We start from the raw sequence: 18002 nt of genomic DNA on the forward strand, positions 1-18002 counted from the left end.
GTTCTGAATGTACAGCACTCTCTTTTAATACACCAATCTGTATCTACGGATAACAAGAATGTTTGTTTTGGGAGAACAAGGTTCACTTTTGATGTATGCTTGTTTTTGGACTTGCAGTAGTGGGTGTTCAGTTGTGTTTGTACCACTTTTATTCGTATTACTAGTTACAATGTTCCTGACATTGAGATTAAGTCTCATTTGTGTCTGTCAAACCAACTGCATAATTCTTTATGTTGCCCACAGGCAGATTTTTAATAGTTTATGCAGGCAAGTACTTCCATTAACTATGCCTTACCATAATTGTTATCTTAATACTTATTAATACTGATGTACTGACAAAGGCATTGCACGGTACACAAAAAAAGTGATTCAAATGTAGGTTACCACTTGATATTAATTATCCAGGTCTGAATAATGTCCATACACATCATTTTTAAAGGTTTTTAAGAACGTCATGCATAAACTTGTCCAGGATATTGTGGCTCAAGAGCAGCATTTCATAAACTCTATTTTTACATCTATGACATAGAAGACAAGTTCTCCAAAGACTATTCCTGAAAGCTACAACAAAAAAAGTAGCACTATAAGTGATCCAAACACAGTATACTTTTAAACTAAACTAAAAATAATAATTAGTAAATCCTAACACTGATCCCAGAGAGAGTTAAGGCTACTTGACAAGGCAAACTTGCAAAAACAATGAAAACATACCAGACTGGGAACTGATGAATGATTATGGGTAAGGGATTTTGATCCAAAATTCTGGATTTCAGGGACGTGTACACACAAATATAGTAGTTCACTACTTTGAAATGGAAACGTGGAGTGCAGTGCAGGACACATTTCACCTATAGAGGGGACCTTCAACAGCCATATCATTAACCTTAAAAATAAATCAATCATTCTAGATATTATTTTCTTGGAATTTAATTAATGCAAAGGCTCTGGGAATGAAAATTACTAACAAGCAAACAGGTAGGATACTTCTGTAAATGTAGAAGTGTCTTCTAGGTCACTTCTACCGGAATAATAGTTGAATGGAAAGACAGTGTCTCATGAGTAATTCTTACATCATGCTACAGGACAATAAAACAAAGCTGAGATGTTATAGCTGGGCACCTGAAACATTACTAAGGGATCCAATTGTTTCAAGAGGGGAAGCATACATATTTAAGAATATTACAAATTAATAAAACAGTACTTCAGAAAAGAACAGCTGGCACATTGTGGATACTTTTAAATACCATAAATTATTCAGACATATGACTACATATTCTCTTTATTTTCATAGGAATAACAAAGGGGAGAAAATACAGAGCCTGTTTCTAGAGTTCTTAATGTCCTCGGTTTGTGACATCATAATAATTTCCATAGCAATCAATCAACTGTAATGTCACAAACAACTGATTGTGAAATAAGGCAGGAAATATGCAAGAAGAGTGGAACCCTTAGTGCCATGCTTGTTAAAAGATTGGTTCATGGTTCAAAAGGCAATACAGAAACATTTAAGTATTTTATTCCAGCAAAAGTTAATAGTAAAAGAAAGCAACTTGCTTGTAATACTTGTCTTCAGATGGTTACAGTACTCACTCCTTGGTGCCTGCTCCCTGCATGTAACTGGGGTCAGAACATTCCGAGCTCAGTGTTCTGAGTTAATATACACCTCATTGCATGATGCATGCCTACACTCACTTCTGAGGCATAACAGCATACCAAGCGTAACTGCCTCAACTACTAGTTCCTATTATAGTGCAAAACATTAAAAACTATTCTAATTCAGCAGAGAAAGTGGGTGAGTGGTAATCTATTATAATAATTATTTCCTTCTGAGAACAAGAACTGCGGGTAAATAATTTCCTTTTCTCCAAAGTTAAACAGTCTAACAAAGCCACACGTACATTTTAAAGTGACTAAGAAGCCATTCGTATACCTTTGAAAACTCAATAATTAACCTAATGAGAAAAATGTTACCTGATCATTTTGTTTGTTTGGGTTACCTCTCTTTCTAAGCAAATTTCAAAGGTAGTTCAAATTTATTTATCAGCAACAGGGCTTGGCCACACCCTTTCCAACACAAGAATATTTCCGTAGCTTATTGAAACAGTTACATTTACATTAATGAAAAATATCTTATGCAACCACTTACTTAACTTCTACTAACTCTCTGCTTCATCCCTAGCAGTGATTCTTTTAGAAATACCCAGAGAAATCCAGGTGGCATGGACTGAGGAAGAAGTCCATCCCAGAAATGTAATGTTCAAGAAACCAATTTTCATTCTAGATTCTGAGCTTGCCCACTCAGAGCTAGGTATGAACACAGTGAACGGTAAGGATCAATAGGACAGGTAATAAGACAAAGGATAAGATTTCTTCTTCCATGAAAACAGTAATTTTGGAACAGCCTGGAGTCCATCTTCCTGCCAAAGGATGGTTCAGTGGAAAACTGAAGGTCAGGCCTATAATGCTGAAGGATGATCCAGTGGTAAACCTGCAGATTTTCCTTTTGATTCAGGAAAGTGACCCAGTACAGGATGAGTGGGCTCTGATCTTTTTTGGGATGAGCTTACCTGCAGCTGAATATGCTTCAATGAAGCAGCGGTTGATGTGCCTTGGTATGAAGCATTTGGATGCAATCAGGCAGAACCATCTCAGGTGAAAGGGAATTAACCAGGATGATGTTTTTCTGAACAGGTCAATCCCATCAAGATTTTTTTTAATGCTGTTCTCACATCCAACATGTGCCACTTTTTTTTCTTTTGGGTATTCAGGATTTGGACACGAAGCAAAAATGATTTCACTTTTCCAACTTCATAGGAATTATGTGGGAAGGGTGCTAGCATGGGTCTTGAGAGACCTAGGTTCAATTCTGTCCTCTGGATCCAAGCAGCTAAGGATCCAGATAGGTGCCTAGTGGAATTTTCAGAAGCACCTAAATGCCTAACTATCATTAAAATCAATGCAAGTTAGGTGTTGAAGCACTTTTGAAAATTCTACTAGATGCCTAGCTCCATCTTCAGGTACTTAAATACCTTTAAAATAGTATCTTTGTGCCTCAGTTACCCATCTTTAAAATAAGGTTAACTGCACTTCCCTACTACACAGGGAAGTTGTGAAGATAAGTACAGTTGTGAAGATAGTAAGGTTCTCAGATACTATAATAATGGGAGCTACATACATATATTAGATAGATAGGATCAACCTTGGTTATGAATGACTCCAAAGCAAGAAGCGTATCCTTTCCCTCTTGTAAGATGAAGTAAGGATCATGGTCCTTTTAGAGCAGAGATATCAGAGACCTCTTTGCCATGTAATTGTACACATCCTGATAGAAAAGAAATACAAGGAAGCAGATGTCATTGTTTCAAACACATGGACTGAGAGAGCTGGGAGCATGTAGTTAGGCCCTAACTAGGAAAGGTAGGTCTAACTTGGTTTGGATAGGCATACCACGCTTAAAAAACAGTAGATATCTTCTGGTGATCTATAAGAGACTGACATAACTTTACATTTAAAATGCTGTTTAATGCTGAAAATATGTGATGTGACAGTTGGAGGTCTTAGGCACATGCCTATGCTATACCACAGAAAAACCAGAGAGTTGGAATTCCTGACTTCCTAGGGATTAATCTCTTTGTCCCAACATGAGCTTAAGAATTCAGTCTGCATTTTTGTGTTGGCTGCATGGGGAAAAGAATTATGGGATGCATGAAGAACACCTATTATTTCAGAAGAATCTTTGTCAGGATAAGCCAATCCGATGGACAAACTATTAGATTCAGGTAAGGATACATTATTTACCTTGTACAGTAACTGGACTTCCTCAAAATGCATGTCTCTATGAGTGCCAGCAGTGCCTGTTCATCTTGCACATATTCCCTACACATCCTCATGCCTCATACCAAGGACATATAAGGCTTTGAGGGTGAACCACCCTCAGTTCCTTCTCTACTACAAGGTCCCAAGGAGATGAGACTCTGAAGCAGAGAGGAGATGGGCAGGTAGCAGAGCATGCATAGAGACACACATCTCGAAGAAATCCAATTACTATACAAGTAACCTCTTTTTTTTTTTTTAGTAGTATCCCTATGTGTGTTCCACTTGAGGTGACTCCCTAGCAGTACCCCGTGAAGGAGGTAGGGACTTCAGAAATCAGTCACGCTGTCCATAGGACTACAGAGCCAAAGGCAACATCTGCCCAGGAAGCATCAACCAAGGCACAGTGTCTCAAGGAAGTGTGGATCAAAGACAATGTAGTAGCCCTTCATGTTTCCATAACAGATACAGCCTTTAGCAAGGCCACAAATGTGGAGTACAATCTTGTAGAATGAGCAGCGACTTTAGGGAGGCAGGATACAGTAACAGCTGTAAAACAGGCTCTAAGTGGGTTTCTGGCATGAAACCAGAAACTCATTTAGAAAGTGGGTTTCTGGTTCATGAGGCTTGGGCAAAAAGAGCAGGAGATAAACTAACTGATATGAAAATTAAAAGTAATCTTGGGTAAAAACATTGATGTGGTTAAAGAGAAACTATCTTTGAAAAAGTCGGTATTGGAGGGTCAGTCATTAAAGCTCCCAGTTCTATATTCCTTCAGGAACAGATAACAGCCACTATGAATGTCATTTTCATGGAGAGGTTCATAGGTGAGCAGATTAACAGCAGTTCAAAGGGTGGCTTCAGCAAAGCACTAACAGACAAATTCAAGTCCCAGATAGGAGTAGGGTGCCTAACATTCAGAAAGAGGCTTGACAGACCCTATATAAATCTCAGTGTTGCAGGGTGAGTGAATACGGAGAAGCCTTGTACCAGAGACTGGAATGCTGTGATGGCAACTAGGTGTGCTTTAATGGAACTCAAAGAAAATCCTGCATTCATCACAGTAAGTAAGTATTCTAACACCTCAGAGATAGGAGAGTCAACAGGAGACAAACTATAGTGAGTACATCAGTGGTAAAATCTTTTTCATTTCCGGGAGAGGAGAGTTTGCTGAGAAGACAGTGGTCTCTGGAAAAGTTCTACTTGGTCAAGAATCACAACCTTATTTTAGATGGCTAGTATTACAGCTGCCTTCTCCTTTTTGATCTTTTGAAATACTCTTCCTACTGGTTGCAGAGGAAAAAACCTCCAGATTTGGCCATTTGGAAACTAGTGAGTCTATTTCCACTGATCTCTGGTCCACTTCCTTTATGAACAAACAGCTTGATTTGTATTCAGCAATGCAAAACAAGTCCACTTGATGGTAGCCTCACTTCCTTATTTGAATTGGAAATCCTCCTAGTTCAGGAACTACTCTGCTTATCTGGAAATATCCTCAAAGGACTCTAAAATGATGTTCTTCATAGGAAAGACTTGATATTGCTTCTGTGTTTAGATATGAGAATTTTGTCACAACCTGTTGGTTTATATATGTTATATTTGCAGTATTTTCTGACTAACAGGACATGCTCTTAAGGCTCCTAAAAGACCAGTTCTCAGGTTGGCAAAATCAGCGCTCTGTAGCTTCTCTGTCCTCGATCATGTGCTCTATGTGTTGTGATTTCCAAGTAGTCAAAACTGGGAAAAAACACAAAGATCTAAATTGTGAAGGAAATGCAGTACTCAAATCATCATATTTACTTTTCCATGCATTTACTATGATAAGACCCAGAAGAAATCTCAAAGTTCTCACATGCAGTTTTGTCCAGAGAATGATCTAATGCAAGAGACTAGTAGACCTAAGAAATGCAGGTAAACCCAGATAGAGGACATCCTGTTGAGATGACACTGCAGAGATCAGCGTTTGGACACTGTTGAACATTTCCTGAAGCAGGAAGTTTCTGGCTCTCCTTGTAATCCTCCTTGCAACTCCTAGGCAGACAATCTTCTGGAGGTGGTGTCACAGATCTATTCTTCAGCTTATTGCAAAAGCATGTGCCTGGAGCATGGTGAGAATTCTTTGATTCGCATCCTGTGTGCATTTGTTGGGAAAAGTGGACCTGAAATTTGGCAAGGGGAATTCTGATCAGAAAGGTGCCTTTTGCTGTTCCAGTGAAAATCCACTGAAATGTGTCCAAATTATAAGCCACTGAAAATCACTGTTTACATGCACTAACTAGAGGTTTCTTAGAGTCTAGCAGCAAAACGATCTGAACATTTCATCTGTGCCGAATATACTCCACTCTTTGTACCACCAACAATAAGCAGGATGACCAAATAGCAAGTATAAAAAATCAGGACAGGGGGTGGGCGGTAATAGGTGCCTATATAAGAAAAAGCCCCCAAAATCAGAACTGTCCCTATAAAACCGGGACATCTGGTTACCCTAACAATAAGCATGCTCAGCCTGGGGCCCAGCAGGACTTTTTATTGCAACTGATCCTCCACGCTGCTGGGGAACATGTAGTGCTGGACACCAAAAGCAGAGAGGCTCTCTCTCCTGTGCTGTCAGTGATCCCTCCTTCTAGCTAATGATAAGGGGTAAGATGTAGGAAAGGAAATGTTAGAGAGACAAATACAGGGATAGAGGGGGAAAGGGACAAGTTACGGAAGGACAGGAGCAGAGAGGGATAGAAACAGGGAGAACAGACAGAAGACAACAGGTTGGGGGAGTGAGAGATGCATTCTAGGATTAGAGGCAGAAAGGTCTATGTATATGCTCCCTTCTAGAACCTGGAAGTGAATTCAGAATTCCTGAGTTCAAACATCCTTCTGGTGTCTAGCAAATAACAGTAAAATCTACTGGTAAAATGTATGTCTCGTCCCCCATTAGTGGCTGGCCCACATAAGAGATAAAAGGCTAATATTGCTACAGTTGCTCCACTGGATATAGTGGTAGAAGTCCATGGAATGGTTCTAAATGTCCCGACTCTGCCGATGATCCATGTGGGGGCCATCATGATTCCATATGATAGAATTTTTGTCTTTTCAGTTTACTTTTTTCAAAATGTAAGAAATTACATACCCTCCACCTCCCCTTTTAAAAGAATGTTAAGGTTGCAAAGTCAGCACTCAAAAAGTAGAAAATTCCAGAATTAATATTGCCTCATGGAACCTTAATTCGGCCCTCCGACATGTCTGCATTATGAAACAGCCTTTAATTTTGTGATCACATCCCTGCCTCATTCAGTGCACATTATCAACAGTGTTCAGGGGTGTGTCATGAGTGAGGATTTTGTCTGTAGATCCTCTGCTTCATTTGTTGCAGAAGCTGGAAGGTGTATAATGATTGAGCTAGAGACGTGTAGGAAGAAAAAGGATGGTCTTGTGGTTAAGACAGCTGAATGCTATCCTGGAGAACTGGATTCTATTCCTGCTTCTACTACAGAGTTCCTATGCGATGCTAGTTAAGTCACTCAAACCAAAATTTACACAGGTAGCCCACTAAGTGCCTGTTCTTAACTTTTTAGTGTTTGACTTTGCAACCCTACTATTCTTTTAATATTTATTATATTTGTATGCATGTAAGCAGATTCCTCATTTTCTGGTTGCCCAACTTGAGACACTTAGTCTGATTCACAGAAGTACTGCGGGCTCACAATTGCAACTGAAGTAATCTGGCATTTCTTAACTTTTTAGTGTTTGACTTTGCAACCCTAACATTCTTTTAATATTTATTATATTTGTATGTAATATAAATAACAGTGGGATCTCACAATTACTTCTTGCTTCCCAGCACAGAGTGCCAAAGATAAACTTAGTGCTGCTTCTGCATTGTGGGGGGAGGGTGATACTGTAGTAGTCAATAAGCGGACCACAGGTGCTTTTGAACAGATTACAAAATCTTGTTATGTACTTACTATTATCATTATTGTTATTATGGTGTGAAAAAATGTTTCTCTGGAGTTTGGACCTTGAGTACATCCTGACAGAGAAATTTGGACCATGATAAAAAATAATTGACTACCCGAGGGGTGATAGATGAGATGACTTCAAGGTCCTTTCCAGTCCTGCACTTCTATGATTCTCAGATTTTCTAACACTAACCATCTTGAATGAGTAGGACACCATAGGAAGACAGAGATATGGCAAATTAAAATGCCTTCAAATATTAGGATCTTAGGCTAAAGCGCACTTAGTGCCTGTGCTTCAATCTGCCCTTAATGACTGAATAGTTGATCCTATAATTTTCAACAAAGAATAACCAAACATTTCACAATTAAATATGCTGTTAGAATATCTTTTAGCAACATTCTGTTCCATCTTGAAAAGCCTTTTCTTAAATGCCAAGCATTTTACATGCTGTGTGAAGTGATGTTATAACGGGCTTCATAATTTAAAAGGATGTCAGATTACCCCATCTTGCTTTGTGCACTGTTTGTAAATTGCAAGAAGCATTTCTTATAATAAACAGTGAATTGTATTTGAAAAATGAAGATTTTAATTAAAATCTTAGCTTCCTGCTGGTAGCTAGTATCTTGTTGCAAAATAACTGTCTGTGACAGCAGGCTCAGAAAAGTCAACTCATTAAAAATTATCACAGAAAATTTTCACTGCCCCTGTGTGAACTGTCAGACTGGCGCATAGAACAAAATAGTTTTCTTTTAAGTAGTATTGCATAATGGCTTTAAGACTATTTTATGATTAGACACACTATGAAAGGAAAAGAAGGTACAAGAAAATATCCCACATTTTCATTCTGACCAATCTAACTTCTGTTTGGTTGAATGAAGGATAAGGAAGATGCCTGTAGCTACTCAAATAAGTAGAATTCTGCAGGATATTAAAAAACAAGGGGTATCTTGCTTTTTGAGTAGATATGTTTTCCCTAGTATCATTCTTACTTATTCTACTGTGGTTACTAAGGTCCTACCACTCAACAAAATAAGAGCACTATACTCTTACATGTATTTGGTTTAGTGTTTACTTTGATGCCAGTATTACTATTCTATCTTAATTGTTAATGTGTATTTTATTTTTGGAATTGGTAAATAAAGTTTCATGTTTAAGAAGCATTGGCATCAAAAGAAGTTTCTTTTGTTAAGTACTCATTTATCTCAGTTGCCAGTTGAATTAGGTAACTTAATTTTTCAAAGTGAGAGCTGAAAGATTGAAATCAGAGAGCATTCAAAATATGTTATGAATTACAAAATATATGTACAGCAAAGCATAGCTTACATGACAGTACATGCACATGTTGACAATGAGGTGTACTTTAGTAATTTTTTAAAATCTTGAATCTGTGGTATCTAGTTACTCAGATAACAATTCACACTCCAAAAATCAAAAATAATTTCATAACACGTGTGTGTGTATCTTCAAGAAGGAAAGGTTAAAAGTGTGCCTGATTTTGTACTTCTGCCTTGTGGTGAAAGATTATAAACATTTCTTTACCAACTACTCAAAAAGGCAGGCCCAGAAAGCCACATTCAGCAATATCTGTACATTTAGCAGGACAGCTACTTTATTAATTACATTGAAGTCCATGCTTTGAAGAATAAAATTTGTAGAACAAATTATGGTAAATACAGCTAGAAAAATGTAGCATGTCAGATCCAGGAGGATAAATAGCTTTTTGTGAATTACAAAAATGTATGTTACAACATATCTGTTTATTCCCTACTCAAGTTTTAGATTAAGTGAAAATGTTATATGAAGTGAGGACAGTATGTTTTAAATCTAATTTCCTATAACGTATTTGACATTTTCAAGACTAACTATGAAATACTTCCTATACTTGCTATTATCAGTCTTACTACACTGTTTACATGCTTTATATTCATATAGCAGTTTCTGAGTTCTATAATTCAATTTTTATTTAAAACATATACGTGAATTTAGGGCTTCTTTGAGGACCTTACAGAAAGTACAGGCAATGCAAACTGCCCCCAGACTTCTGCGCATATGCCACTACCCTGTTTTGTAAAAAGCAGGTCGAAGTTTCAAAATTCTTGGTTTATTATCTTTAGGGGTTTGCGGGTAAATTCAGCTTCCATTCAACCCTGGCCTTGCTAAATTATGGACAAGAGTGCCAGTTGCAATAGTGGGGAGAGTGGCGATGGTGGTGATGCAGACATCTGTCCCATTAGTAACCGGACTTAGCTCAACTCCTTTTACATAGGCCACAAGAGCCAATATATATTTCAAGCACTTCTGCCCTAGGCCAAATTAAGATCCACAACTGAAAATCTATCACATCACATATCCCATGAGCCATCCCAGTTCCTCATCTTCTGTAATTTTAGTTTACAGTTTTATATGCACAATACAAAGATTACAATATCTTACCAAATAAGTAGTATACAGCTCAAAAGTATTCATGTATTTTTTTTTACACTGTATAAAACCATGTATTTTTGTGAGCTATGGTTTTAATTTTAATTTTTATTTATTTTATTTTTTTGGCATGCTATTCTTTCCTCTTTTATAACTGGTGAGGACCCCATAAATCCTTCCTGTTTCTTCGGTTCAATTTCAGGCTGAAACATGGGGTTAGACGCCAGTGCTGTCTCTTTAGCAAAATAAGTGTAAATGGGTCATCTCTTCTGAACACAATCGGGGCACCCAAAAACAATTTGAGCTTCTTGGTGTCTTGTAAAAGGACATGGCTGTAGTGTCTAGGTTCCCAATTTTAAAACCATTGCCCGCAAAAATATAGTTTTATACACACAATCAGACACTTGTTGGCTAGAGTCTTTCAAATAATCCACTCTGCAATAGCGCATTTCTGGAAGGAGGTGGTGGCTCTTATTTTAAAATCTTGGTATGATAGCATTGGTTCAAAAGAAAGCATTCTATTATGTAGCTGTAGAACAGCTTCTGATTGCTCCAGCGTAGTTTCCTTCTAAAGCTCACCACCCGGAACAGCTATCATTTCACTACCAGCAGCCCAGGGGTAGGACGCTTTGCTCTGCACGTGATCAGTGACACAGACTCTTGTTGCTTTATTTTTTCTCTAAAGCCCTTTCTTCTTTGCCATGTGCTTATTTTTCCCCTCTTTCTTTTCTTTCATAAACTCTTTACTCTCTTTCAAACTTTTTTAAAAACCGTCTCTCCTTAATAAACCTAACCATTCTTTATTTTTTTTTAAACTCCTTTCTTTAAAATTCTCACAAAACCCAGTTAAGCATGTCAAAACACAGGCACACAACCTTTCCCATCCAAAAGTAAAAGAAGAATAAAAAAATTTCAAAATGGTAGACCGTGCCAAACATGTATGTGACCAAAAACGGAGGGCAGGATATAAGCCATAAACAGGGCATGGAAACCTGTCAAAGAATACATGGTGATGAATACTATCAAATCATATACTACTCAAATATTATTGCAAGTTGATGATTTACCTGTCGATGAGTCTTTGCTTATAGTTTTTATTTGTAGAAAAATCTCTTCTCTCAGTACAGTCCAGTTGTCTAGCTTATTAGATGCAACTTCTTTAATACTGACTAGCTCTCTTCTAATAAAGGAAAGTAATGAAAGAGTCTTGCTTAGAGTTAACCGATGGTTCTCCAATCTTTTTCTGCAAAAACAGAAAAATATTTACAAGAAAAATATTTACAAGATCAATCTTTTCTTTAAAAACCAAATAAAAATGTCTGGGAAGTGAGACAAAGTTCCTCCTCTACTTTGGTGGGTCCTGCAGATTTGCTGACCTCAGTGATCTTCCCCACAGTCTGGATCAACTCCTCTTGTGTCTGATCAAGAGTTGAGAGGTCTGGGGGGAACCCGGACCCGTCCTCTACTCCGAGTTCCAGCCCAGGGCCCTGTGGATTGCAGCTGTCTATACTGCCTCTTGTAACAGCTGCATGACACTACAACTCCCTGGGGCTACTTCCCCAGGGCCTCCTTCAAACTCCTCCTTTATCCTCACCACAGGACCCTCCTCCTGGTGTCTGATAACACTTGTACTCCTTAGTCCTCCAGCAGCACACCCTCTCACTCTCAGCTCCTTGTGCCTCTTGCTCCCAGCTCCTCACACGCACTTCCTCTCCTCTGGCTCCTCCTCGCCTGACTGGAGGGAGCTCCTTTTTAAACCCAAGTGCCCTGATTAGCCTGCCTTGATTGGCTGCAGGTGATCTAAACAGCCTGTCTGCCTTAATTGGATCTAGCAGGTTCCTGATTACTCTAGTACAGCCCCTGCTCTGGTCACTCAGGGAACAGAAAACTACTCATCCAGTGACCAATATATTTGCCCTCTACCAGACTCCTGTACCCTACTGGTCTGGGTCTGTCACAGAAGATATTTTCAAATTGTGGTTTTACCAAGAGAAATTGCTAATAACTTTCCCTTCCATCGTATTTTATGTTACAATTATTCAATATATTGAGTATGTTTAAACATTTAACATGGTCTTCACAACATATCAAAATATTTCTCTCTCCCTTATTCGACCAAGCAAGTCCTGTTAATTTTTTCCACAGGAGAAAGATCTACCATATTGCCCTTTAGGAATTCTTACTTGAACAGTTGTAACTTTTTATATGCAACTTCCTTCTCTTCTTGGAAGCATCTCAAGGCCTCATTCAGATTTTGCAGTTCACTTTGTTTGTCTTTCAACTGCACAGTTAGGTTATTTACTCTACAAATATAAATAAAAGAGTTATATAGTGTTACTATTTGCACTACTAAAAATCCACAGATTCTAATTCTTGCAGTAGTTTTGAGTGTCAATTTTTTAATGCTAGAAATTATACTCTTTAGGACTAGAGACATGGTATGTTTAAGTGGAATATCTCCAGCTGCTGAACGTACTTCCTCTTACTGTTCAGCAGAACTTAAGTCTACTGACTTTCAAGGCATGGGGCATTTGCTTGACTATGGATTATTTCTGTGTTACTGTTATGATTAGCTATAACTTTATAGAGAGATGAATTATATGTCCTGCCCATTGTTGGCAAGAGATGTAATCAGTTAAAAGTTGGCCTGAGCATTAATTGTAGTCTGCAAATATGGCGATTGCAACAGAAATTCAAACAAACAGTGGCAATCACCCTGTGTAGATCACAAATTAAAAAAATCACTGTCTTTGTAAGACTCAATCTTTATTAAACAGCAATACACAGATTAACAATTCTTACGAGGGACATGACAGTGAGCAGCACTCTCTGAAATGAGGATCTCACAGCTGCATGTAAGTTCAGCTGTCATTATGCAAAGTGTCTCTGGGGTGGAGTGCAAAGGGTACTGGCACCGTTTTTAACAGGCAGGGGCAATCAAAGCTGAAATCACACTACTGAAGGTAACCGAAGATGCAAGGGTGCATCTCCTGCATGAATGCAGCTTCAGATCTGGTCCGTATGCAGCTCGCCTGTGTGCTGCTTTGGTTCCTCCAGAAGTAATAGCTGATTGGCACGGCAAAGTTTCCTATAATGGAGGAAGAAATATAGCAGCTCTGCCAAGGAACCTTCAGCTGAGGATTGTAGAGTATCTGCAGGAAAGTTTCCTAGAGATCTCTATGGAGGATTCCTGGGAGATCTAGATGTGCATTAACAAACTTTCCCCCAGAGCCCCCACTGAATAGCTGCACAGGGGAATGCAAAGCAGATGCAAACAGCACCTGGTATTGTTAATCTCTATCCTTTCTCCCACATGCATCATGTAACAAAATAAAGGACAGCCCTACCTCATGTAATCGCGCACTATCAAAGAAAAATGAGCAGATACCAGGGCTCCCCTTTTCTGCTTCAGACATGCCAGAGCCAGACTGCTGGGACTATCTAGACTCCTCTGGAGTCAAAGACGTCCTGACTCACCATGCCACCGGATGAGCCGGCCGCCTGTCCACATCCTCCTCCAACTTGATCTTCTCATCCACCACTTTACCCTCCACTGCCTCCTGTCCCCCCCAAAGCTCTCATGGGGCTCTTGGTGGTAGAGGTGGAGTCGCTGGTGAGGACAGAAGCAGCATGTTTTTTGGTGCCACACCAGAGCGATGGTTGGCATCTCTTGCCTCAACTCCTTTATCTTACCATGGCACAGCTGCATGTCGTTTTTGTGCCCCTGCTCATGGCACGGATGAGAAATCTGCTCGTAGGTGTCAAAGTTTCTACAGCTGGATTGGAGCTGCGACTGCACATCCTCTTCTTCCCATAAACCCAACACATTCAGCAACTCCAGTGTACTCCATGCTCAAGCCCATTTGCTGCAGAAGATGCAATGTGAGCTGTAACGTAACGAGCATGGTCAGCTGTGAAGATGCAATGTGAGCTGTGCAGGCTGAGCAAACAGGAAGTGAAATTTCAAAAATTCCCGGGGCTTTAAAGAGACGGGGCCCATGCCTGTGTACCTGGCTGCAGTGCAGCGGAGTAGAAACTGCTTACTAGAGTGGTCATGATGGGCATTGTGAGACACCTCCTGGAGGTCACTTAGGGAGACATAAGCAAGCGTAGTGTCTACACTGATACTGCATCGCTCTTTGTCGCAAAAACCTTTATGCCGCTTGTTGAGGTGGTTTTATGACGTCAGCTTAGCAGGAAAGTTAAATTAGTGAGCAGAGCACTGGTGTGCATACTCCTCAGGAGCGCCGCCAGCTTTTTTGGCGCCCTATGTGGCAGAAGGCCCCGTCCCCTAAATGGTGCCCTCGACAGAGGCGGCAGATGGTCCCGCTCCCAAAATACCGACAATGACTGGGGTGACCACCATCCCCCAAATGTTAGTGCCCTAGGCAACCACCTAGGTTGCCTAATGGGTTGCGCTGGCCCTGATACTCCTCCACTGTTGGGTCAAAGAAACCTAACTTTGTCGACAAAACTGTGTAGTGTAGATTAGGTTTAAAAGAGCTCATATGCAGGTGGGAGATACAGTGTTAACCTTGTCTAGCTACATCGTGATAAACATCACTGCCTGTGCCTTGTTGCTGCCAGGATTTTACAGTGAGATAATTATCACGAGTTAGTTATTTCGCTGTAAAAACCAATCTCTTTTTTGGCAATGAAGATACATCTGAAACAGAATAAGAAAAACCCAAAGAAAAGCCTTGAAGTGCTCTCCAAATATCATGAACAAAATATGTGATTAGAGTGGGCAAAAGTGGCAGAGATAAAGGGAGATAAATGACAAATGAGATAAATAATACCGAAGCGGAGAGGGGAAAATAAGGAAAAAACCCAAACAAGCTGGAACTTTGTCAAACACAAGGGTTCAGCATATCTCCCCACCATGAACTCCTATGCCTATACCCTAGAGAGGACAAGGAATAGCTGCCTCTGTGGCAACAACCACCATCTTAGCACTCCAGAACCTTCCAGGATTCACAAGGGAGGATCCTTAGCTTCATTTTGCATCTAGATAGGTCTAAAAAAGACTGATTTTTATAAGATCAGAACCAACTTACTTGTTAAATATATTTTTTCAAGATGTTCATTCTCTTTTACTAACAACTCAGAATAAATATTATTACTCCTCTACATTACATTCTTTAGTCCTTATATATTCAGTACTGCACAGAATTTGAACAGTGCTAATACTGTTAAAATCAAACCTTTTAATGTTGCCACAGAAAGTATAATGATATTTATTCAAAATGAAATCATGGCATTATTAACTTGTGTAAGGTTTACCGAAGGCCAAAATAACGAGCAGGCATAGTAAGTTGCTTAGGAGAGCAGCACACTCAAAATCAGGTGCTTAAAAAGTTAAAATCACAAAGGCAATTAAATTAATGAAGAAACCAACCACATTCCCCTCACTCCAAAGTAAACTCTCAAAGAATAATTTTATTGATTTTGACTCCTCCTCCCTAGTACAATGTAGAAAAACAATTATACTTACCATGCCATTTACACTTTGTCTTTCTCTGTGTGTCACATATTTACATCCTCCCCTACACAGCAACAGACAAGCAGATTTTTCTGTCTTCCAAAGCTATGTCTGTGCTACAAGTGCTGTTGCAGTGCCACAGCTATGCCATTGTAGTGTAGACAATTGCTACAGTGACAGAAACTGTAGTAAATGAAATCCGCCCTCTGCTGTAGTAAATCTACCCCCTCAAGAGGGGGTAGGTAAGTCAACAGAGGAATTCTTCTGTCAACCTAATGGTGTCTATACCAAGGCTTAGGTCAGCTTAACTACATTGCTCAGAATGTGAATTTTTCACAACCCAAGTGACGAAGCTAGGTCTAACTAAGTTTCAGGTGTAGACCAGGCCTGAATTGTATCTTTTGGACACACCTCTTTGTGTGACATAGCATTCTCCAGGACATGTTAATCACTGACTATAATCTGAGCTGCAAATAGGCTGAGTTTTGTCCCTTTCCAGCTCTATGGTGAGAGGCAGCAATGTGACAGCTGTAGCCAAGATAATGCAGCAATATGTTGAGAGAGTGTGCCCAAATAAATTTGTTAGTCTCTAAGGTGCCACAAGGACTCCTCATTGTTTTTGCTGATACAGACTAACATGGCTGCCACACCGAAACCTGTGTAAGAAAGGGGAATTTTCTTTGCAAATGCTTGGCATGCAAATAGCAATGAGGTCACAGTGGGATGAGCCCCTCACTCTTGTATTTCTGTGAGAAGAGGCCAGAGCCAATATTTTTTAATTTAAAAAAATCATGAAAAGCAAGGGCTTTGATAGAAATATATAAATCAGCAGTGGCTCTTCAGAGCCCATCAGTCTCATAAGCTGAAGAAGTGAACAAATTCAAAAAAGCTTTGCAAGTCACTTTTGAGGCAAGAGGAATCTTCTACCACGCAAGCTGAGAAGTAGCTGTGAAGTGATTCCAAGCCTGATATGAAGCCTCCAGGCCAAAACAGTTCAAGCCACTCCATCACAGACAGTGGCTGGTGAGACATAGCAAGCTGATCAGTGGCATATTGTGAGGTCTCATTTCCCCTCTCACCTCTCTCTGGCCGCAATGGATATGATCTTCACCACACTGGCAGTGAAGAAGAAAATGAAAAGAATCAGGACGAATTCTAGCCTGACTTTGTGCCATTTAACTGAAGTCAATGAGGTTGCATTGTGTAACTGTCGGCAGCATTAGGCCCTTATACATTTTAAATGGTATAATCGTCTCATGATCAAGTGCCACCCTTGAATTGTATATAAATTGTAAGGGAGTAATCAGAGCACCGAAAAGGCCACTAGACCTGGAACTGGGGATTTTAACATATTTACACTTGCACACCTTAATCTAGGGCTTTTGTTTTCATTATGAAGCTCCTGCATGAAAATAAATTCTGATATGGAGTTTAGCAGAGTCCAGGCAGGAGTGTGAGTAAGAAAGACTGTGTATAACACGTAACAAAATACTGAAAATCATCAATTTCCCAGCTCGCAAGACACGATATTTCTATAATCATCATCCAGGATGGAGAAAAGATTCAAATGCACCCATACAAATTAATGTTATTGTTATGCTGGGAGTTGGGTGAAACTTCAATGAAACTGGTTGGTGTAACAGCCACCCTTCATTCAGAATAAAGCTGGAGAGCTTTGACTAAGAGCAGGATACATAGTTTAGCAAACAAACAGTTCCTGTCCACAGACTTTTTGTCTCCCGAATCTCAGTTGGAAATGTTTTCTAAGAGGGGGACTGACACTATAAAAATGCCCTAAGGTGGTACTCCTTCTCACCCTTGCTCTGTTCATCAATTCACTGCACCAGAAAGAACAAAGGAAGCAGCTATTCAACAGAAGAAGGGTGTCTGGTCTAAGTTTGGCCAGTAAAACTCTTGAGAGCATGTGGTGAGAAAAAACTTTACTTTGAATTTAACACACTTTGTTAAATTAGGTACTAGTTGTGTTTCATCTTAATTTTTCTTGTAACCATTTATGACTTTTATGCCTCATTACTTGTATTTACTTAAAACCTATCTTTTTGTAGTTAATACACTTGTTTTATTCTTTTATCTAGACCAGTGTGTTTGAATTGAAGTGTTTGGGGAAAACTCCATTTGAGATAGCAGGATTTGTGCATATCATTTCTATTGATAAAAACATATTTCTGGGGGGGAAATCTGGGACTGGGAGTGTGTTGAGGTCACCTTTCAGTATAATTCAGGCTGGTAAAAGCCTAGGTGTGACTGGCAGGCCATAAGTGCACACAGCCATATCTGGGAGAAACTTACCTGCTATAGACTGTTTGCAAGC

The 18002-nt window shown here is 39.5% G+C and overlaps 1 protein-coding gene across 3 annotated transcripts in view; it reads right to left on the reverse strand.

The window, feature by feature from the left end:
- The window catches only part of LEKR1 (leucine, glutamate and lysine rich 1), a 119764-nt gene that overhangs the window by 66247 nt on the left and 35515 nt on the right, over positions 1 to 18002 (reverse strand). For 2 of the 3 annotated variants that reach the window (XM_030575956.1, XM_030575958.1), the window contains 2 exons: positions 12372 to 12491; positions 11256 to 11431 (listed from right to left, as the gene is read on the reverse strand). In XM_030575956.1, the coding sequence (XP_030431816.1) occupies positions 11256 to 11431; positions 12372 to 12491 (296 nt within the window). The remainder of the gene's footprint in view (positions 1 to 11255; positions 11432 to 12371; positions 12492 to 18002) is intronic. The other variant, XM_030575957.1, reaches the window with a different exon arrangement.

Source organism: Gopherus evgoodei, chromosome 9 (assembly GCF_007399415.2).
Source record: "Gopherus evgoodei ecotype Sinaloan lineage chromosome 9, rGopEvg1_v1.p, whole genome shotgun sequence".
Classification (NCBI taxonomy): domain Eukaryota; kingdom Metazoa; phylum Chordata; order Testudines; family Testudinidae; genus Gopherus; species Gopherus evgoodei.